This window comes from Hyla sarda, chromosome 11 (genome assembly GCF_029499605.1).
Source record: "Hyla sarda isolate aHylSar1 chromosome 11, aHylSar1.hap1, whole genome shotgun sequence".
Taxonomy (NCBI): domain Eukaryota; kingdom Metazoa; phylum Chordata; class Amphibia; order Anura; family Hylidae; genus Hyla; species Hyla sarda.
Genome location: NC_079199.1, coordinates 95,004,831 through 95,027,988, shown reverse-complemented (window position 1 = coordinate 95,027,988; position 23,158 = coordinate 95,004,831). Strand labels below are relative to the sequence as shown.

Below are 23,158 nucleotides of genomic sequence, written 5' to 3'. Positions count from 1 at the left end.
TATGTGTAATTCCATGTTATAGTGTATAATATTATACATCACCTAGAGACTGGCAGCCATGTTATACATCAACTAGTAACCGACAGCCATGTTATACATCCTCTAAAGAATTGCAGCTTTGCTATACCTCACCTACAGACAGGCAGCTATGTTATACATCACCTACAGACAGGCAGCTATGTTATACATCACCTACAGACAGGCAGCTATGTTATACATCACCTATAGACAGGCAGCTATGTTATATATCACCTACAGACCGGCAGCCATGTTATACATCCTCTAAAGAATTGCAGCAATATTATACCTCACCTACAGACAGGCAGGCAGCTATGTTATACATCACCTACAGACAGGCAGCTATGTTATACATCATTTACAGACAGGCAGATATGTTATACATCTCCTACAGGCAGGCAGCTATGTTATACATCACGTACAGGCAGGCAGCTATGTTAAACATCACCTACAGACAGACATGAACTTGAGCCCAGTAGCTATGTAATACATCACCTTGAGACTATTAGCCACGTTACACATCACTTAAAGGTTGTCAGCCATGTTACACATCACCTTTCAACAGGCAATCATGTTATTTATCACCCATAGACATGCAGCCATGTAATACACCACAGGGATGTGGAAATTGTATCGCCCGACGCCCGGGACATGCAGTTCCAGGCGCTGGGCAGGTGAATTCTTCAGCCATTTAGCCCTGCTTTGGGCAAGCAGGGATAAATGCCTAAAGAATTCACATATAACGGGGCAATCAGTTTTGCCCTGTAACTAAACTCCTATAGACTGCAGCTGTGCGCTGCAGCCTATAGCGAGCCGCGCAGGACGACAGCATCCCGGTGTCATTCATCGCGCGCCCCTCCGTCCGGACCAAGGATGCGGTCCAGTATCAACAGTGACCGCCGAGCCTGTGAGCCTGCCGGAGCGAAAATGGGGGCGGACAGGTAGCAGGGGATCGGAGAAGAGGTTTAGTAAATAATGTGGTACAGGAGAGGGGGTTGGGCTGAAATATAATGACGCAGGGGGCATCAGAGGGGAGGGGGGATTATAATGATGCAGGGGGCATCAGAGGGGGGGGAATATAATGGCACAGGGGGCATCAGGGGGGGGGAATATAATGACACAGGGAGCATCAGGGGAGGGGGGGATATAATGGTGCAGGGGGCATCGGGGGGGGGGGGAATATAATGACACAGGGGGCATCAGGGGGGAATATAATGACACAGAGGGCATCAGGGGGGGAATATAATGAAACAGGGCATCAGAGGGGGGAATATAATGAAACAGGGGGCATCAGAGGGGGGGGAATATAATGACACAGGGAGCATCAGAAGGGGGGAATATAATGACACAGGGAGCATCAGAGGAGGGGAAATATAATGACACAGGGGGCATCAGAGGGGGGGGAATATGATGACACAAGGAGCATCAGAGGGGGGGATATAATGACACAGGGGGCATCGGGGGGGAATATAATGACACAGGGAGCATCAGAGGGGGGGGAATATAATGACACAGGGGGCAATATAATGACACAGGGAGCATCAGGGGGGGGGGAATATAATGACAGGGGGCAACAGAGGGGGGGGGAATATATTGACACAGGTAGCATCAGAGGGGGGGGGGGGTAACATAATGGCGCAGGGGGCCCTACTTGATCACTACCTAATAAAAGGGACATACCTACCTGAAGGGGGACTACCTACTTAAAGGAATACTTTAGTGCAAAATAACTTATCCCCATAAGTGATCGCAGAGGTCTGACCGCTTTGACAACCCCCCCCCCCCCCCCCATCTCTTCTATAAGGCCCCAGCAGACGGCATGAAGGGAATGTTCCGTCCCTGCATGACGCGGCTGCTGAAATGCCCCCTCCATGTATCTATGGGATAATTGGGGGGGATGGGGGGGGGGGGGGGGCGTGTCAGTCGCTGCGTCATGCGGACAAGCCCCCATTTCTGCCGGGGCCCCTTACAAAAGATCGGGGAAGGGTTTCCCAGCGGACAGGATAAGTTATTTTGCACTGCAGTATTCTATTAATGGGGCGGACTTACAGGGACCCTATACACCTAACGGGGGGACATACTGGTCTGCCTATCAAGTTTTTATTGATAAAAGACCTTATCTACATACTATCTGGCTTAAAATTATTTTGTACCAGGACAGGTGGATTTTTTATGAGGGACAAGTAGATTCTGCTCTGTTTTAGTCCCTTGGACAAGTAGTTTTTTTGTAATTTTCCACACCCCTGCAACACTTACAGACAGGCAGCCATGTTATACATGACAGGTAGTCATGTTAACAACCACCTTGTCAAGCAGCCATGTTATAGACCAGGAACAGTCAGGTAGCCATATTAAAGACCACACAGAGTTAGGAAGCAATGAAGTACATTGCCCACAGACTGGTAGAAACATTGATAATAACAAAAAATTTGTCCTGTTTTATTATTTGGATGTAAAGGAAACATCCAAAACCTAATGACCCCACACCCTCTGCCAACCAATGTCAGAATTCTTAGCCTATGGTAATTACATATTTCCAAACATTAAAATAATAAAATAAAAAAAGCCCACAAAACAAATACTACAGAAAAGGATTATTTTTTTGCAAAATTCCAATTTAATAGCCCAAACAAGTAAGAAAGTTAAAGGTGTTTAACCAGAAGGCCGGGTATTTAGGGGGTTAACTCTGTTTTCAAGATCAGAAACCAGGTTTAATGTTATGAATCATTATAAATTCATCTCCATTACATTTTATCTTCGCAAGCATTTATCAACTATATGAACATTTGCATGTTGTTGACCTACATAGCGTTATGTGGATTTGGAAGAAACTGATCCCGTCCTCACTAGACTATGCAATGTGATGATCTACTGAAAGGAATCAGCAATGACCCCTACTGAGCTATTGTGAAATACACTATATACCAACCCAGCCAGGCCACACATTATATAACTGTGTGATTATAGTGGAATTATAGCGTTCAGATTATACCCACCCCGTGTGAAGGAGACGTCTGAGGTGTTAATACTCCTCTTATCATGGGAGTCCAGATAGTAGAAAGATCGAAATCTTAACACTAAAGCTCTATAAGAAAGGCAAAATACACCCAACTATTTAAATTTTAAATGGACTTTCTTAAAACCGTTTTTCTAATATTTTAACCCCTTAAGGACCCGGGGTTTTTCCATTTTCGTTTTTTCCTCCTTATCTTTAAAAAATCATAACTCTTTCAATCTTTCACCTAAAAATCCATATGATTGCTTATTTCTTGCGCCACCAATCCTACTTTGTAATGACGTCAGTCATTTTACCCAAAAATCTACGGCGAAATGGGAAAAAAAATCAATGTGAGACAAAATTGAAAAAATCTGTGATCTGAAGTTTTTAGCGGTACCATTTTTGCATTGATAGGACTTATTCATTTTTTCACGATATAAAAAGTGACCAAAAATGCAGTATTTTGGACTTTGGAATTTTTTTGCGCGCACGCCATTGACCCTGCGGTTTTAATTAATGATATATTTTTATAATTCGGACATTTCCACACGCGACGATACCACATATGCTTATTTTTATTTACAGTTTTTTTTTTTAAATGGGAAAAGGGGGGATGATTCAAACTTTTAATAGGGAAGGGGTTAAATGATCTTTATTCACTTTTTTTTTCCACTTTTTTTTTTTTGCAGTGTTATAGCTCCCATAGGGACCTATAACACTGCACACACTGATCATTGTTATCCCATAGGGACCTATAACACTGCACACACTGATCTTTCACATTGATTACTGGTTTCTCATAGGAAACCACTGATCGATGATTCTGCTTGACTGCTCATGCCTGGATCTCAGGCACTGAGCAGTCATTCGGCGATCGGACAGCGAGGAGGCAGGTAGGGACCCTCCAGCTGTCCTGTAAGCTGTTCGGGATGCCGAGATTTCACCGCGGCTATCCCGAACAGCTCCCTGAGCTAACCGGCATGGTTTCACTTTCATTAATAGCGCGTGGCAGCGCGATCAATGCCGCGCACTATTAGCCACAGGTCCGACCCGCGTTATAGATCGGGAGCGGACTCAGGGCGTACAGGTACGCCCTGGGTCCTTAACAGGTTAATATTATGTTCAAAAATATAGGACAACAATAAAAGGAAGATATTGAAGTAGTGAGGTATATGCCGTATAGGTATTTTGTTAGTTTGACACTTTTTTATTTTTTATTTTATTTTTTAAGAATGACAGAACCCTACAAAGGTTCTTTTTTTTCCTGTTCAATGTTCAACATACCTGTAAATCATTTCATTTACCAATAGTGACTCTTTACCCCAGAAAAAAAAACTAAAGTCTCAGTCACTAGGGGGGAGATTTATCAAAACTTTTCCAGAGGAAAGGTTACCATAGCAACCAATCAGATCACTTCTTTCATTTTTGAAAAGGCCTATGGAAAATGAAAGAAGCGATCTGATTGGTTGCTATGAGAAACTCAGCAACTTTTACTCTGGACAGGTTTAAATAAATCTCCCCCTAGATGTTTATATTCCCTGCAATCAGCTGTACACTGTCTGTTGTTAGGCTCAGTCTGTCTCTAGTAACAAGAGACCAGGACAGGAAACAGGAAGTGAGGTTGGAGCTAAGATGGTTCCTTGTGTAGGAGGGAGAGAAAAAAAAAGCCTGGGATGTGCACTGGCAATCTGTGAGTCTGTCTGCTTTATTCAGAAGATCCACGCTGCACCTGAAGGTAATATCACAACTTCCCTCTCATCAGCTATAAAGTTCTGGACATTGCCCCTTGAGTAAATACAAGTGTACATACAGCTGTATGCACATAGTAATGCCTCTTGATTTTAATCTCACCCTCCCTTTACTCTGCAGGCTTGTCACAAACATTACCATTATCAGCGGTTCCATGCTTAGTGTAACCTCTTCCTTGCTGTGCTGCTGCAGTTTCTTCCCTTTTTGCTCAAATGGCCCATTGTAAACTTAGTGCATAGGTAACTCCCTTCTCCCCTACAATACATCTACAGTAGTGTACAGGTATGATTATCAGCCCATTCCGGTTCACCATCCTATGTAAACATCACAGTGATCAGCAGACAAACCAGCAAATGCAAAGTTCCTGGCTTATCACATCTTTTACGTAGACATTTTTTTTGGCACAAACCTCCATTGATAACTGGCCTGTGAAAATAAAAAGACGAGGGCCAAATTGGAGTCTTTTAAAGACGATCAACTGATGACCAAAAGATGAATGATATGCAATTGGTCCAAGGATTCTTATATGACTAGTATTGCTGACGTGCTCATAAAAATATTTTTATAATTGACAGAAACAAATCAGGGTTTACACTGAGTAATATTTCTGTTCCATGCCAACCGCATAAAGTTTACCTATTGTAGGTCTAAAAAAAAAAAAAAAAGGGGTGGGGGGGATTAACTGCAGTACTAAGCACAGCCCATGAGCAAAAGTGGAGTAATAAGTATATGACGCTTGGTTGCTTATTAAATACTTGTCTTGGTCTTGTGAATGGGTTGGAGGGTGTGGGACTGTATGTACATTTAGGACAACAGAGGTGATAGTATTTCACTATTTAGGAAAGTGGAGTGCTGTGGGTAGTTGAGGTGAAGAAAAGTCAACTAGACCAGACACTGCGGTTTCTGACCCAAATGTCCCTAGTGTTAATTATTTGATCAATGAACATGGATTTGATGGCATCATTAACCTATAAATGATCTTTATCTTTCTCTGCTGTGGTCTGCTTGGCACTAGTGCTGCCACCTCTAGTCCTGACCACATCAGCAGAATCATACAAGAAGACAAGTCCCCAGCAACAAGGAGATCTGATCATGAATCTGTTACAGCAATGCATATTAGAAGCCTAAAATCTAACAACACACAATGGAAATAAAGATGAAGAAAAAGGCAGACAGCGTCATGATGACTTCTCCATTCTTATATCACAAAGTTACTAACTTTACAAAAATGTATTGTGTTTCAATTATTTCTAAGATTGGCGCAAAAATTTCATGAAGGTCCATAAAAAGATCCAAACCAATGGGAGAATATAAAAGGTTTAAAGGGGTACTCCAGCCCCAAGACATCTTATTCCCTATCCAAAGGATAGGGGATAATATGTCTGATCGCGGGGATTCCGCCGCTGCACCCACATGTAAGTACAGCCGGAAGCGCTGTAGGCTCTCAGTCTTATGCCTCTCGAGCACGGGGACGGAGTATCGTGACGTCACGACTGCCACCGTGTGACGTCACGCCCTGCCCCCTCAATGCAAGTCTATGGGAGGAGGCGTGACGGGCGTCACGCCCCCTCCCATAGACTTGCATTGAGGGGGTGGGGCGTGACGTCACACAGGGGCGGAGTCGTGACGTCACGCTACTCCGTCCCCATGGTTGGGAGGCATATGACTGAGAGCCTCCAGTGCTTCCGGCAGTATTTACAGGTGGGTGCTGCATGCTAGATTGCGGGTGTCCCCAGCGGAGGGACCCCCGCGATCATACATCTTATCTCCTATCCTTTGGATAGAGGATAAGATGTCTTGGGGCCTGAGTACCCCATTAAGCATTAATGAGGATCTTTGTGTCTCTATCTGTTCTTTTTTTTTTTATCTATAATGTGAGACATTTGCTTATATCTGTAGGAACCTTTGTGAAAAGCCGCCATTCCTTATTACTCATTCATGGCAGACTGGACAAGCCAAACACTACTCTAGTGGGTGCAGGGATTTAGTTGTCACCATATACCTCTAGAGAACAAAGATCTAAGGATTATGATGAATTATAAGTTTGGGCTCCAGCAATGATCTTACTATATACAGTAATATCTATAGCTATGAACATATACACAAGTGTCTTCTTAGTTCATGTAAAAAAAAAAAAGAATGTTTTTGACAAAAGGGGGAGTAAATCCATTACAGAACATACACTGATCTCTGTTCCTTTGATGGAACCTGCTCTTGTTTTTGGCAAGAAATATTTAGCTGCAGCACAACCCAAATAAGAGGATCGATACTGGAGGTTGTCAAGAAACCAGGTCTGTGAATCATCAAGCTCATTTTACTCTACTGTCAACGATGCTGGTCCTAATCCTAACCATCAGTGAAGTGGTGCCCATGTGTGGTGTTCCTCCATTAAAATGATATGATCAGCATTATAACTGAACCTCACTGATCAGACTTAGGTTTTATTTCAAAGAGAATTTTTAAAAACAAAAATGTACAGAAAAGTAGAAATGTGGTATGTGGGCCAACTCACCTTTGATGCAATTGTTGCTGGTGTTATGTGTGAAGATGAACTATCTTCTGTTGATGCAACACCGCTGTCTTTTTTCTCTTCCTCCTCTTCCTCACACTGCACCCCTTTGTCTTCTGTCTGTTTGTGAGGACTTGTCGTTGGTGGAGGAGACAGTGGAGGTGGCGGAGAGGGCAAATCTTCCAACTCATCATGAACTTCTTTTACTTTTACAATGGCGTCCCTCAAAAGGTCTATAGCGTGAGGTAGGGCTGGCAGTATAAACTGAAAGCATTCCTGTGCCAAGAAGGGAGGGGAGAAAACAATCACAAAAAGTTACAAAAGCTTCACCTCTGACTTTATGACCTAACATACTCTACTGAAGTAATTCACTCACCTACACTATGCCGTCTGACAGGTAGTAAAGAAGGCGCATATTACTGTACCCAAACCCACTGAAGTTTAAAAGTACCAAACTTCGGACACCATGTAACACTACCTAAAGCAATACAACTAAAAACATCTTGATGTTTTAGATGGACTCTAAAATTACCCCCCCCCCCCCCCTTATTGGCATTCAAGGCCTGTCTAAGGCCTTCACCGTGTCATCTCTGTGAAGCTAAATGGCAGTAACAAACAGAGCCACAAAGTTGCTTCTGTCAGCCAACTTTATTCTGTTAGGTATGGGTCATGATAGTTTTAGCCCCTCCATTACAAATTGACTTTTTTTTAAAAATCTTAATGAATAAATAAGGCTAGACCCCCTGCGATCTTATGTCGGGCTCCCCGTCTGGACTGGGGCCGGCAGGCGCCCTCCATGAGTTTCTATGGGAGAGCCAAGCACTGTACTCATGTATCTCCAGCTCTATAGAAATACATGGAGGGGGTGTCTAACACCTATCGTGCTAATTACACCCCAAAAAAAATTATCACTATGTTTAATATGTCTCATAGCATAAGAGAATGATGTCGGCCATTTTGTGTATGTTCTAAATAAGACCACAATAATTCTAAAGTCCTTCTCTGTATAGATGCCAGCCGGGGAGTAGAATACTTCGATGTTTACCATACTTATTTATTGTGTTTGGATAAGAGACTGATAAGGGGTCTGGTTACACTCTCTAGACGAACAATCAATTACCAAGACTGGACAAAAAGGGAGATTTACATGTGTGAAAGAGACCTACATCAAACTCTTATCTCCAATAAATTTATCTGTCTAATTGGAGACTCTATGTCTATGAGAATCCAGGGTTTGATTACTTATAGATGTCAAAAGTAATCCCTGTTTGTTAATTATTGTTCCATTCGTCAAAGTGTGGAATGTTGGTTTAAGACCAAATATTGACAAGTTAACCCTTAGTGGTAATGATGCTAATTGCTTATGCAATAGCAACCCCTAGTGGATGGGTAGGTGACATTACACCACAGGAAAGGCATTATGGGTGATGTGCTCAATGCATTCTGGGTAGTATAGTGATGTCATAATCATTACCATATGTACACGCCCAGCCTACATTCATTGGGGAATTCCAATTTAGGAGGTTGTGTCTAACTAATTCAAAAGTCTGGTAAACCAGATGTTGGGGACACTAAAGTCTGAACTGAACTCTGTACTGTGAGCTGTAGTCTGAACTGTAGACTATAGGCTGAAAAGGATAGACAAAGAGATCTTCCACTGAGATCCCAGATGCAGGACTGATTACATGGTACCGACCCAATGGCTGTCCTTGACGATGAGATGGACCGTTCAGTGTTCCTCAGAGCAGAAGTAAGGTTCTTACAAAGTTTTGGTAAGAGACACAAAAATGGTATTCCATTGAATTAAGACTAATTGGGATAATGTGGATGGAATTATACCATTTAGATTGGTGAATAAATTAATTGAGATTATAGTTTTAGGATATTATGAGACTTCATATTACCTGCAGAAGAATCAAAACTCATAATCTATCAAAGCATTAAATAATTGCTTAGATATTGATAGAATTCCTACTCGCCAAGCTAAGTGTTATAAATATATTTCCCACACAGGAAACTTGTTTCAAGTTCTTCCTCCTAAAATATAGAGCAAGATCATATATCTCTGCTATCAGTTTTAATGTCTTACCAAAGTCATGTATAGAAAATAGTCCAGAATGGGGGGGGGGGAGTATATCATAATTCTTCCATATTTATATCTTATATGGATTTCCCCATTCTTGGAGTCATGTGATTTGTAGTTGGTTAGAAGGGGGCGGGGAGTAAATTTAGCATTCCATATTGATATCTAATGATTAGATATTGCCCACCTTAATATCATGAGGTTCCTCTGAATAGAGTGATATGTAACCTTTTTCTTCTATGATATTCTAACCTAGGAGCTTTTGTTTATTTAACAAGTTACTTACTACACACATGTATTGTTCTACTACTAAATGTAGTCAATTAATCTTGTACTGTTTACTAATATCTAATTGATATTCATTTGCATATATCATTGTGTTTATTACTCATTTATGTTCATAATCTTATAACCAATAAATCTGCATACTTTATAATACCTGTGTATTATTGTAAATTGCAAAACTACATCCTTAAGCGTTAATGTCATCCCGTCATAAAAAGAACTTGTTGATATCTGAGGAAATAGTCGGACTCAGATGTGAATTGTATTGATTAGCTTTGTCTACAATTCACCAGGTCATAATTTTGATATTTTTTTTATTATAAATTTCATAATGTTTAATTTTTCATAATTAATAATTTTTATGACCATAATCCATAATTGAGTTATTACCGCACTACACACCACTTCGTGCGGGGCGCTGGTTTCACACAAAGCTTTTTTGGAAAAACACAACAATGCAGTTTGTTTTTTTAGCCAAAGCCAGAAGTGAACCAGACAAGAAGAAGTTGTATTAGTCCATCATTTATAATTCTTATTTGTTTTGAATCCAGTATAATCCAATAATATAAATAGCATTGGTGTTTAAAAAAAATTAAAATAAAAAAAGAGAGGAAAAAAAATGGTATCCTCCCTAAATCAAAGTTCCCCACTCAGAACCTTTTTAAGAGTGAAGAGCTGAAGACTTCTACTCTGGCCTGATAATACAGAGGAAATGAATGGCAGGCTAGTCAATGGAGCTACGTTAATCGGGGCTTTCTATTTGCGAGCATATTGCCCACCTTTTATACCAGCTGAATACTGGCCAAATCAATGTTTGCGGGAATGTTTGTTTCCAATAACTGACCTGTGAAGAAGGGCACAGATAAAAGGAGAAAACTCTGGTTTGTCTGGTCAGATAATTTACGCAGGCCTAAGAATCATTAGTTGGCTGCACAACACCTGTATCTAGAGGGGATGTGAAAGCTGCAAAAACAATCCAGTAGTTGTTTTAATGCCTTTGCTCCTTAAAGGGCTATTCCGGCTTTATACATCGTAAAGGATAGGGGATAAGATGTATGATCACAGGGGTCCCACAGCTGGCTGCTTCTGAGACGGGGACGTGAGGTCACGGTCACGCCCCGTAGAGATGTCATGCCAAGCCCCCTCCATTCATGTCTATGACATGAATGGAGGGGGCGTGGCGTGACGTCACTAGGGGGCGTGGTCTTGACATCACATCCCCGTTTTGGAGCCAGTGCCCAGCACAGAATGCCAGAGGCTGCACTGAGATTGGGGGGTCCCCAGCGGCGGGACCCCTGCGATCATACATCTTATCCCCTATCCTTTGGATATGGGATAAGTTGTATAAAGCCGAAATACCCCTTTAAAAGAGAACTAATCTACCGGATCAGCACTAATTCAAGGCATGGTTCGCCCCTTCTAAATAGGGCCCTTAACGAGGAAAGAAGCTTTGTCTATTGGAAACGTAATTTTATCCTGACCATGGCCATTACGATGCTGAAAACTGGGAGGGAAGGTTGGCTATTGATTTCTGGCTTTCCTGAAAGTAACATAAATCCTACTGGCATCCCCAGATGAACAAAGCGATATTTTACATATCACACTGCCTTCAGTAGCCTATTTGCAATTATTCTAGCTTCGTAGTTTGAAAGGTAATGTTTAACCCTAGGCACAGTAATGTACAATAGAAATTAATTAAGAAAAGTGAAGCGCTAACGTTTCACCACAAGAAGGGTTGTTTGCATAAAAAATCTTGTAGCACTAAAACCCTTTTTTTTTTTTTTAAAGGCACAAGAAATGCTTTGAAAACTGTAATTAGCGGGACGCGCACTACGGGCAAAATTAGACATTCCGAGTTACTGAGAGATGATTTATTGGTTATCAAGACTTCATTTGTACTTTAGCCCACAGGAAACAATGAGGCCGCGAACGTCACAGCTTTCATTTCAGATATGTAAGCTGTAGGGGAAATAGGTGAGGAATCAAAGAAAAATTGAATGAATCTTGATGTCCTTAGCTAGGTTTTTAAATGGTGTTTTCTGTTGTAAATGTCCCTTCTGTAGTCTTTTTGTGCCTTATTTGTTTTTTACCATAGAGACAATATAAACCGATCAGGAATCACAGCCAATTTTTTTTACATGCTTGATTCAATTTCACAGACTCAAAAGTAATTGAGCAAACGGACATAATTCTAAATATTAGGCTCTATTATTCATACCTGGATGCAAATACTTTGCATATTTTTGGGGGGACATTGTGAAATGCAGACGTTAATCATTAAAGGGGTACTCCCCTGGAAAACATTTTTTTTTTTTAAATCAACTGGTCCCAGAAAGTTAAACAAATTCGTAAATTACTTCTATAAAAAAATCTTAATCTTTCCTGTACTTATCAGCTGCTATATGCTTCAGAGGAAGGTCTTTTCTTTTTGAATTTCCTTTCTAGTCTGACCACAGTGCTCTCTGCTGAAACCTCTGTCCATTTTAAGAACAGGAGAGGTTTGCTATGGGGATTTGCTTGTACTCTGGACAGTTCCTATAAGAAAGGACAGAAAGACCATACAGCAACTGATAAGTACTGTAACGATAAAAATTTTTAAATAGTAGTAATTTACTAATCTGTTTAACTTTCTGATACCAGTTGATAAAAAAAAATGTTTTCCAGGGGAGTACCCCTTTAAGATGCTTTGCAAGGTCTTTATGGTCATCGACTTTAGGTGCTGCTTGTATGTGGGTATTTCGGCTTTTAGTTTTGTATTAAAAAACAAAGCGGTACTCCAATCGCTGTGATCTCCCTCGGACTCCTGCATGACGCTCTGGCTTTGGTTGTGCACGTAGCGGGAGTCAACACACTTGCTCCATGCATCTCTATGGAAGAGCTGGAGATACACAAGTACAGTGCTTACGTATCTCAGGTACTCGTTTAGAGATGCACAGAGGGGATGAGTCGATTTCCGCTCCGTGCACAATGAGAGCCAAAGCATCACATCATGCAGGAAATCACGAGGGTCCCAGCAAATTTTCCTCAACCGGAGTACCTCTTTAAAAGCATTTCCAATCAAGGTTTACATTAGATGACTGACCGAAAGCCATTGAAGTATATTCCATCTTTTCCGGCCCGGAGGTGAAAGTCAGCAAGCGGCCCCTGACTCATCTTGAAAGGTGCAATGCATAGTAACCTAGATCCCCATGGACAACCAGACCAACCATGGGTCCTGGCATTGGTTAAGGATCAAGGCATTGGGGTTATTTAGGTTTTTGATAACCTGAAGTACCTGTGTACTTTACAATGGAATGCTCTTGTCTAAACATTCTCCAGTTCTAAGGTTTATCAATGCTTAGATGTTAGAGTTTCTTTCTATCTAGTTTAAGAACAAATACCGTCCTCAGTAATTGCACAGCGTATAGAGGGATATCATGGACCACTCGCCCACCTGTATGAAGAAAAATTCCCTCACCAATGGAGCTGTCAATCATTGGTGAGGGCCAGTGCCCGGAAGGCTCTCTTTACAGGGAGCTTGGGGGGAAAGATCTCACCTCTCTGACGCTATCACAGCCATCGACCTGGACTTAAAAAGCCGTTTTCTTGGTCATGCTTTGTGCATGGCCGAGAGCTGAAGTGTGTATGCCCTCCCAGCGCCTGTCAGAAGTTTGCACAAGATTACTTTTAACAGTAGATCATGGTAAGTGATACAGAGATAAACTTACCTGTGAACCTTTCTTGCTCCCTGGTAAATTGATGATAAGAGTCTTGCCTCTGATTCCACACACTGGTCTAATGGGAGAAAAAAAAATTACATTCAAAACAAAGATAATTAAAAAATAATAAAATAATCTAAAACTAAACAAAGTTAATATGATCCCGACTCAATGTTCATACCCAAATATCCATTCATACATATAGTTAGCAGAATAAACTGAATTTCTGATGTAATAGTTTTTGTCATTAAAGGGGTACTCCGCCCCTAGACATCTCATCTTTAAAGGGGTACTCTGCCCCTAGATAGGGATAGGGGATAACATGTCTGATCACAGGGGGCCCACCACTGGGGACCCCCGCGATCTCTCCTGCAGCCCCCCCCAGTCATTAGCTGTGCGGAGAAAAGCTTTCCTCTGTGCAGCTAATGACCGGAGGCTGCAGAAGAGATTGCGGGGGTCCCCAGCGGCAGGACCCCCGCGATCAGACATCTTATACCCTATCTAGGGGCAGAGTACCCCTTTAAAGACATGAAGGAGATGAGCTGTCCCTGCATTTAATAACAATAGTGGATCCTGTATAATCTGCCTACAGCTTCCTTGGAGGTGTTACTTTTTGTTGCAATCTCGACCTGTAATGTTAATGAGGAGCCTCTGCTGCTCTTACCCCAATATACACAGCAAAGCACAAATCAAGATGTTTCCGTGGACAGTGGTCTAAAGCAGTAAGGCCCCATGACACATTTGACATCAATATTGGCATGGATACCTCACCGAACCCATGTCAGGTGTGAAGACTGCCCCCTCACATTCATGTAAAAACTTCCCTTGTGAATTTTTACCACTGTAGATCCCGCATGGGAAAGCTGAGGATTATCCCAAAATAAAATGACATTTGTTCTAATTATTATAATGATCTGCACAGGAATCTGCGGGTCAGATTAGGATGTCTTCCGTGCGAATATTCTGCATATGTTGGATTTTAATCTGATGTGTGAACATACCCTAAGCTTATATATCTGTGCTGTGTATCATTATGTGCGTTTCTGTGTGTTTTAATACATAATAGCTGGAGGCCGGTTGCAGGACACCCTGGCAGGGGTGATCCAAAAAATCAGACTTGCGGGATCGGCGCTTTACCGGGATGTTGAAGAAGTTTTCGCAGGCAGTTTGCTGTGAAAAACTTTTTATTTACCAGAGTATAAATCATACAGAGGCAATTTAGTTAACACAGATAGCTGGGTTGGCAGGACAACGCATTTTGAGAGGGAATTCCTCTCTTCATCAGGGACTGCCATTTGCACAACACAATAAGGTGAGTGGTATTTCTGCTTTTTTCACACACCTATACCATCTAAAACTTACTACACTATCAGAGCGCCGTATTCTCTGTCTCCTTTTCAACCCCATATTCCATAATACGTAATACAGCTGACATTTTACTTTATGTTCAACAGGTTTGGTAAAAGTAGCAGTGAAGAATTTTTCAGTGCTTATACTGTGTAAAGAAGTGTTTCCCAACCAGGGTGTCTCCAGATGTTGCAAAACTACAACTCCCAGGATGCCTGGACAGCCTTCGGCTGTCCAGGCATTCTGGGAGATGTAGTTTTGCAAAACCTGGAGGCACCCTGGTTGGTAAATACTGGTGTAGAGAGTCAATACGTCTCTATGCCCTACATTCCCTTCCCTGGTTGAGGCCAAATCACAGTCTCCATCCCGTACACTAATTATCAGCAATCAATCAATGGAGAAGGCTGTCAGACGTGTGAGCTGTCAGAGATCAGTTATCACTGTTTCTTTAGAGGAGGCACGGAACGCAAGTTGTTGTCAGCCAGAATCTCCTTTGATCATCTCTCATCTGAGGCATCCAGGCTGCACATAGTCTACTGGACAATTTCAAAGAGCCTAAAAACTAAGGAAGATAAGGTTCTATGGAGAAGTATGAAGCTATGATCCTGCACGTGACAGGCTTAGGCTGCATTCACATCTCGTTTTTTACAGACGGTGCTGGATCCGGCTGGGGGAGGGGAAAACCGGGCGCTCCCGTACCCCACCCGGATCAGCCCGTAAATCCATTTACTTTAATGAGCCGACCGGAGTCAAACAGTGACTCCGGTCGGCTCAGTTTTGACCCGTATCCAGTTTTGTGACCAGACCTAAAACCATAATACACTACGGTTTTTAGGTCCGGTTGGGAATCTGGATACGGGTCAAAACTGAGCCGACCGGAGTCATCGTTTGACTCCGGTCGGCTCATTAAAGTAAATGGGTTTACGGGCTGATTCGGCTGGGGTACGGGAGCGCCCGGTTTTCCCCTCCCCCAGCCAGATCCGGCACCCGTATGTAAAAAACGAGATGTGAATGCAGCCTTACGTTTTTGCAATACGGTTCCCCTATCAGGATTTTTGAAGAAAATAAAAACGGATATGGTTTTATGTTTGTTCTTAATTAAATAAAGTTCTTCTTGTTCTGTTTGTGGGAAGAACTATCGGCGTGCACTGCGCATGTGCAAACTGCAAAACCGTATTGTGCAAACCCGGATGGAACCGTACGCACATACGGTTCAGTACGGTTCCCATAGACCACCATTTAAAAAAAAAAAAAAAAAAAACTATACGGGTTGTAAACGGTTTTTCACCCGGACATAAAAGCGTAGTAGACTACGGTTTTGTGTACGGGATAAAACCGTAAATGATGCAAAACGTACACAACCGGATGCTACGGTTTACATACGTTTTTTTATGAAATGTCTTTACATACGTTGCCATACGTTTATTCCCTGAAACCGGATACAGCTGAATGCAGCCTTAAAACGATTCAGGGGTTAAACTAATGGGGGGGAGATTTATCAAAACCTGTCCAGAGGAAAAGTTGCTGAGTTGCCCATAGCAACCAATCAGATCGCTTCTTTCATTATGCACAGGCCTTTTCAAAATTGAAAGAAGCGATCTGATTGGTTGCTATGGGCAACTCAGCAACTTTTCCTTTGGACAGGTTTTGATAAATCTCCCCCATGGAGATTAGAGATTCTAGTTTATTTGCTGAAGTGTTTCTTGGTGTCATTGGCATCTCAACTATGTATCAGTAATAGCTACTGCCATCAGTAAACCCCAAAATGACGTGGGGTGACCACAACAAAACAGCATGAGGTCCACACATGTGCTTGTTGTTTTGCAGCCTAACTCCTTCTTCAATTAAAGAGTACCTGTCACCAAACTAAACTTTCAATATATTGTTCCTTATGTAATTATAAGACACTTTGCCATTTAATTGCTGTTAAAATTTTCAAGCTTTATAGGTTTTTAATGTGACTGAAAAAACAGCCACTAGGTGGCTCTGTTCTGTTCCCTGCGCAAGTCAAACAGTTAGTTTGGTCTCCACCCGGACAGTCCAAACTCAGGAAGTGCCTGTAGGGCATGGTGAGGCACAGCTCTCACAGGCTTCAGGGACGTCGCACATGCTGGGGAACGCCCACTTTATCCTGCCGGGAACTTACACAATGTGAGTAAGGGGAAAGGTATAATACAGAGCTTTTTAAAGCTCAGGAAAAAAATTTAAGGGCAGGAGGGGTGTTAGGAATATAATCTGAGTTAGTTTAGAAAATATGGTTTGAGGACAGGTTCTCTTTAAAGCCGGCATAGTAATCTGGTGATGACCGTGGGTCAGGCATCTGAAACCCCCGGTGAACAGTGGAAAGATCCTGACTAGAGATGAAGAAACGTACAGTAAGATCTGCCAAATCTGAATCTAATGAATTAGCCGTTGATTCGTTTTACTTTGAAAAAGTAACATACATAGTAACATAGTTCATAAGGTTGAAAAGAGACCAGAGTCCATCAAGTTCAACCTAAAACCTTAATGAGTCCCTACTAAGTTGATCCAGAGGAAGGCAAAAAAGCCTCAATACTAGAGGTAAAAATTCCTTCCCGACTGCAAATATGGCATCAGAATAAATCCCTGGATCAACCTTCTGTCCCTATAAATCTAGAATCAATAACCTGTAATGTTATTATTCTCCAAAAATGCATCCAGACCCCTTTTGAGCTCTTTTACAGAGTTCACCATGACCACCTCCTCAGGCAGAGAATTCCACAGTCTCACTGCTCTTACAGTAAAGAACCCCCGTCTGTGCTGGTGTAGAAACCTTCTTTCCTCTAAACGTAGAGGATGCCCCCTTGTTATAGATCCAGTCCTGGGTATAAATAGATCATGGAGAGATCTCTGTACTGCCCCCTGATATATTTATACATAGTTATTAGGTCTCCCCTAATAACTAAATAACCCTAATTCTGATAATCTTTCTGGGTACTGTAGTCCTCCCATTCCCCGTATTACCCTGGTTGCCCGTCTTTGAACCCTCTCCAGCTCCACTATATCTTTCTTATACACTGGTGCACAGTACTGTACACAGTATTCTATGTGTGGTCTGACCAGTACTGTACACAGTATTCTTTGTGTGGTCTGACCAGTACTGTACACAGTATTCTATGTGTGGTCTGACCAGTACTGTACACAGTATTCTAAGTGTGGTCTGACCAGTACTGTACACAGTATTCTATGTGTGGTCTGACCAGTACTATACACAGTATTCTATGTGTGGTCTGACCAGTACTGTACACAGTATTCTATGTGTGGTCTGACCAGTACTGTACACAGTATTCTATGTGTGGTCTGACCAGTACTGTACACAGTATTCTATGTGTGGTCTGACCAGTACTGTACACAGTATTCTATGTGTGGTCTGACCAGTACTATACACAGTATTCTATGTGTGGTCTGACCAGTACTGTACACAGTATTCTATGTGTGGTCTGACCAGTACTGTACACAGTATTCTATGTGTGATCTGACCAGTACTGTACACAGTATTCTATGTGTGGTCTGACCAGTACTGTACACAGTATTCTATGTGTGGTCTGACCAGTACTGTACACAGTATTCTATGTGTGGTCTGACCAGTACTGTATACAGTATTCTATGTGTGGTCTGACCAATACTGTACACAGTATTCTATGTGTGGTCTGTAATTCCCCTGTCCCAGTTTTTCCATTTCTAAAGGAAGGTATGGCACAGTCCAATTGTATATGTTGCAGTCTGCTGTATGGAACGGCACAGAGAGCTCTGCTGTTCCATTGAGCAGTACACTATGACATCTAAGGGGGAAGACATGGGGGCTACTTCCTTGACATGATTGTATGAGGACTGGTAAAGGCTCTACAGGCAACCCTTTCCCCCTCATATGTTGGTTTTTGCTCTAAAATGCATTGTCAGCTATGAGACCCTATAAAGACAGGGCTACGTCTGTACAAATCCTGTCCAATCATCTGAATTTACCACCGGTGACTCCAACCAAGGTGTAGAAACATCTCAAAGATGATCAATGGGAATGGGAAGAGCCAGAGCTAAATATCAAGTGTCATAGTAAAGGGTCTGAATATTTTAATTTATCCTTTTTATTAACGAAACAAAAATCTCTATAATTCTGTTACAACTATTTCATTATGGGGTATTGAGTGCAGATTTATGGTGCAACATAAAGTGTGAAAAAAAATTAAAAGATCTGGAGAATGCATTATATGCATGAATCTGTGAGAACAACATCCCACCCCATGCCACATAAAGGTAGTATCCGCTAAAGCATCAATGAGGCACTGTAAGACCAGGTTCACGTGATGGACATGTGTGAAATGTCTGCCCTGAAAACATGGGAGAACATTCCAAACATTTGCACGATCCAGAGAGCACTAGGACCGCTCGGAAATGCTGTCTTATAGACCGCAATGCATTTCCGAACGGAATTCGTAGAAAGAATAAACTTGTGGATGCCGGTTTCGGGAAAATTTGCCGTGTGCACAGTGCTGCAGAATCCCATTGAAATCAATGGGACTCTGCTGCAGCTGAATTTTCTGGCGGAATTCCACACGGACATTCCACAGTGTGAACTGACACTAAGGCTGCAGAGAGTACCTATTGGTCCATAGTAAAGACCTGTAGGGACGTTGCATCTCACCACACAGTGTCCAGGTTTAATGGCTTCACCTTAAAGGGGTACTCCGCTGCTCAGTGTTTGGAACAAACTGTTCTAAACGCTGGAGCCGGAAGCTCGTGACGTCATAGCCCCGACCCCTCATGCAGTCACGCCCCGCCCCTCAATGCAAGTCTATGGGAGGGGGCGTGACAGCCGTCACGCCCCCTCCCATAGACTTGCATTGAGGGGGTGGGTGCGCGACGTCATGGGGCTCCAGCATTCGGAACAGTTTGTTCCAAACGCTGGAACCGGCGCCGGGAGCTCGTGACATCATAGCCCCGACCCCTCATGCCGTCACACCCCGCCCCTCAATGCAAGTCTATGGGAGGGGGCGTGACAGCCGTCACGCCCCCTCCCATAGACTTGCATTGAGGGGGTGGGTGCGTGACATCATGGGGCTCCAGCATTCAAAACAGTTTGTTCCAAAACGGAGTACCCCTTTAAATCTAAACAATACTGAGGATGCAAAGAACAAATCTGGTAATGATGACAAAACGAGTCTCCTCTGGGAATATATTATTCAATGCACTGGTATTTTGTGCTACTATTTTACATTAAAGGATCACGAGTTTAGACCCCTCCCCCGTCGCGCGCGCGGAGAATAACATTAATCTTGCTCCGCTTCCCTAGGATGCTATTTTAGGTGACAATATTGCAGAGTCACGTTCACAGCCAACGCTAGAAAAGAATATTCCTCTCCCCTTAGTTACACATCAGGCCTTTTCATCTCCGCGCTCTGCAGATTACCTGCATTCCCTGCTGTTTTTCTAAGGGACATCCACAAGGAACTGCTGACATGGAGAATTATAAAACAGCACCTTGTAAACTGGGATAGCCAAAACAGCTGACTACATAACAAGCGTATATTACAATATTATTGTGCCGCAGAAATGTTTTATAGATCTGCCGGATCCATAAATAGCCAAACTTCACATCCCTGTAACATTATGATAACATAAGAAATAAGAACGACCGCATTTGTATTAACGGCTACAGCCTGGAAGGGGGAAATAATGCATTCTAAAGAAAGGGCGCATTACACGGTAACACATTTGTAAAAACAAAGCCATACTTTACAGCTGGATGCCGTACAGAGACATTGGTGCTACCTTATGTATTCAGGTTCTGCAGCATAATATAGGAATATTATTATTATTTATTTATGTATTTTATTTTTTAAAGAAAAAGCTTAAAGGGGTAGTCCAGTGGTGAAAAACTTATCCCCTATCCAAAGGATAGGGGATAAGTTTCAGATGGCGGGGCGTCCGACCGCTGGGGCCCCCCACAATCTCTCTGTATGTGGGCCAGGCTCGCTGGCCAGATAGCGCGTGTTGACCACCGCACGAAGCGGCGGCCGACACGCCCACTCAATACATAGCTATGGCAGAGCCGGAGATTGCCAAAGGCAGCGCTCCGGCTCTGCCATAGAGTTGTATTGAGGGGGCTAGTCGCCGCCGCTTTGTGCGGTGGTCAACACACCCCTTTCCCACGGGCTGTCGGGGCCCCGTACAGGAGATCGCAAGGGGGCCCCAGCGGTCAGACCTCCCCCCCCCCCCCCGCGATCTGAAACTTTTTCACCACTGGATATCTCCTTTAAGTTTTCAATGTATCAGGCTGCATTCACACCACGTTTTTGCAATAGAGTTCCCGTATACGTTTTCAAAACCGTACGGAACCGTATTGAAAACCGTATGCATTGACTCTCCATTGAAAACCGTATGCCAAACGATGCATCTGGTTGCATCCGTTTTGTGTCTTGTAGGGTTTTGTCTGTTTTTTATCCCGTACCCAAAACCGTAAACCGTAGCCTACCGCGGTTTTTGGTCCGGGTGAAAAACCGTATTGAAACCGTATAGGTTTTTTTTTGTTTTGTTTTTTTACATGGGAGTCAATGGGAACCGTACAGAACCGCATGTGCATACGGTTCCATCCGGTTTGCCCCATATGGTTTTTGACTTTGCACAGTTTTTTGTTTTCTTGGAATTTCAATCAAACAAGTGAAACTTTATTCATAATGGAATGAAAAGGTAAAAACGTATACTTTTTTTTCTTAAACAACAGATGCAACCGTACATCAATTTTCAAACAGTATACGGTTTTTAACCATATAAGGGTTAAAAATTTGTACACACGTTTTGATACATTTTAGTCCCGTTTTGAGGAATCAGTTTTTCATCAAAAACCTGATATGGGAACTGTACTGCAAAAACGTGGTGTGAATGCACTCTTATAGAGGGACATTTATCAATGTTTGCTTATGTATCTTTTTTTTTAGTAATTTTTTCCTTACTTTTTTTATGCTTATGTGCGACTTATTTATCAACTGGTTTCAGCCTGTTGATAATTTTCTTTCATGTAAGCAATTTTTCCTTTTTTATTTTGGTCGTAGCTTTTTCTGCTCCATGTTTGAGCTGGAGTAAATTTCGTAAATTTTTAACCCTGTTGCGACTTTTTTTTGCGCAGTTACGACTGTCGCAGTTAATAAATACCTGACTACCCGTAGTCCATTTTAAAATTATTACTACGTAGTTAATTTTTGGAAAACTTGCTTTTCTCGCTTTTCAGTCAAAATGTCGCACGAAAAATCGCGTAGTCGCAGTTGTGACAATTTTGCGACAATTATAGTAAAGAAAACCTGACTAAACCCGTTGATAAATGTCCATAATTAAAACCACCTTCCTTACTGAAACCAACTTTAAAGGGGTACTCCGCCTCTAGACATCTTAGGATAGGGGATCATATGTATGAACGTGGGGTGCCACTGCTAGGACCCCCGTGATCTCTGTGCAGCACCTCGCATTCGCTTAGAATGCTGGGAGCGGGGTCATGACATCATGGCCCCTCGTGATGTCACACCATGCCCCCTCAATGCAAGTCCATGGGAGGGGGCGTGGCGGATGCCACGCCCCCTCCCATAGACTTGCATTGAGAGGGCATGGCTGTAACGTCACGACCCCACCACCCGCTCCAAGTGTTCGTAACAAAAAGTTCCGAATGCTGGGGCAGCAGAGTACTCCTTCAACGGAAAAATAACAGTTTCATATAATTTTCCATGTTTTATAAAAGGAGTAAATTTAGAAGCTAGAATTTGAATTGTACGTGACATCAAATAAAATTACTGAGAAATGAAAGTTTACAATCTACAAGACACAGAAATCTGTCTTAGACAATCCCCAATGTGCTGAAATCTAGACTTCAGGATGATACATGTTCTACCGACACCAAAACACTGGCGCAAACTATAGGAGGAAAATGAATCGACTTTGCTAATAGTCAAGATGAAAAATTGCATGCTTCTTCGTGTCTACAGCTCCTGTTTTGAAACCGCAAATCCACGTGTCTCCATGGTAACAGACTACAAACAAACCCAAAATGCTCTACAGTCATACCCCCTAACATTCAACCCTTACCCCTTACTAACACATATTTTGGTTTGTAGGAAGAAAGTGACTACGCGCAGTTACATAGGTCCAGATTTATCATAGAATGTCTACGGAATAGCTATTTTACCACATTTATTTGGGCGGTGGGTATGACTAGCGTGCATCTTATTTATCAAGAAGGTGCAGCAGGATGATGAATTTTGCGCAGCTCTGCTGTGGTGGGAAAAGCTCTACCACATACACTTTTTCTAGACGCTTGTGAGGGAGGGAAGTAGACACTTTCCTGGGTCCTGAATTTGGCAGGTTAGGTGTCTTTACTTACTTTCACAGAGCTGCCTGGACATTTTTACTTGCATTTTAGACGCTACAATCAAATTTGATTGCGGTGTCTAAGGGGTTAAAGCCGGGCA

General features: G+C 42.4%; 1 protein-coding gene across 27 annotated transcripts in view; it reads right to left on the bottom strand.

Moving 5' to 3' along the window:
* Positions 1-23,158, bottom strand: part of GPHN (gephyrin) — a 314,240-nt gene that overhangs the window by 147,599 nt on the left and 143,483 nt on the right. For all 27 annotated transcript variants that reach the window (XM_056546198.1, XM_056546189.1, XM_056546185.1 and 24 more), the window contains exons 6-7: positions 13,350-13,416; positions 7,278-7,550 (exon numbers count right to left, since the gene is read on the bottom strand). In XM_056546198.1, coding sequence (XP_056402173.1) covers positions 7,278-7,550; positions 13,350-13,416 — 340 coding nt within the window. The remainder of the gene's footprint in view (positions 1-7,277; positions 7,551-13,349; positions 13,417-23,158) is intronic.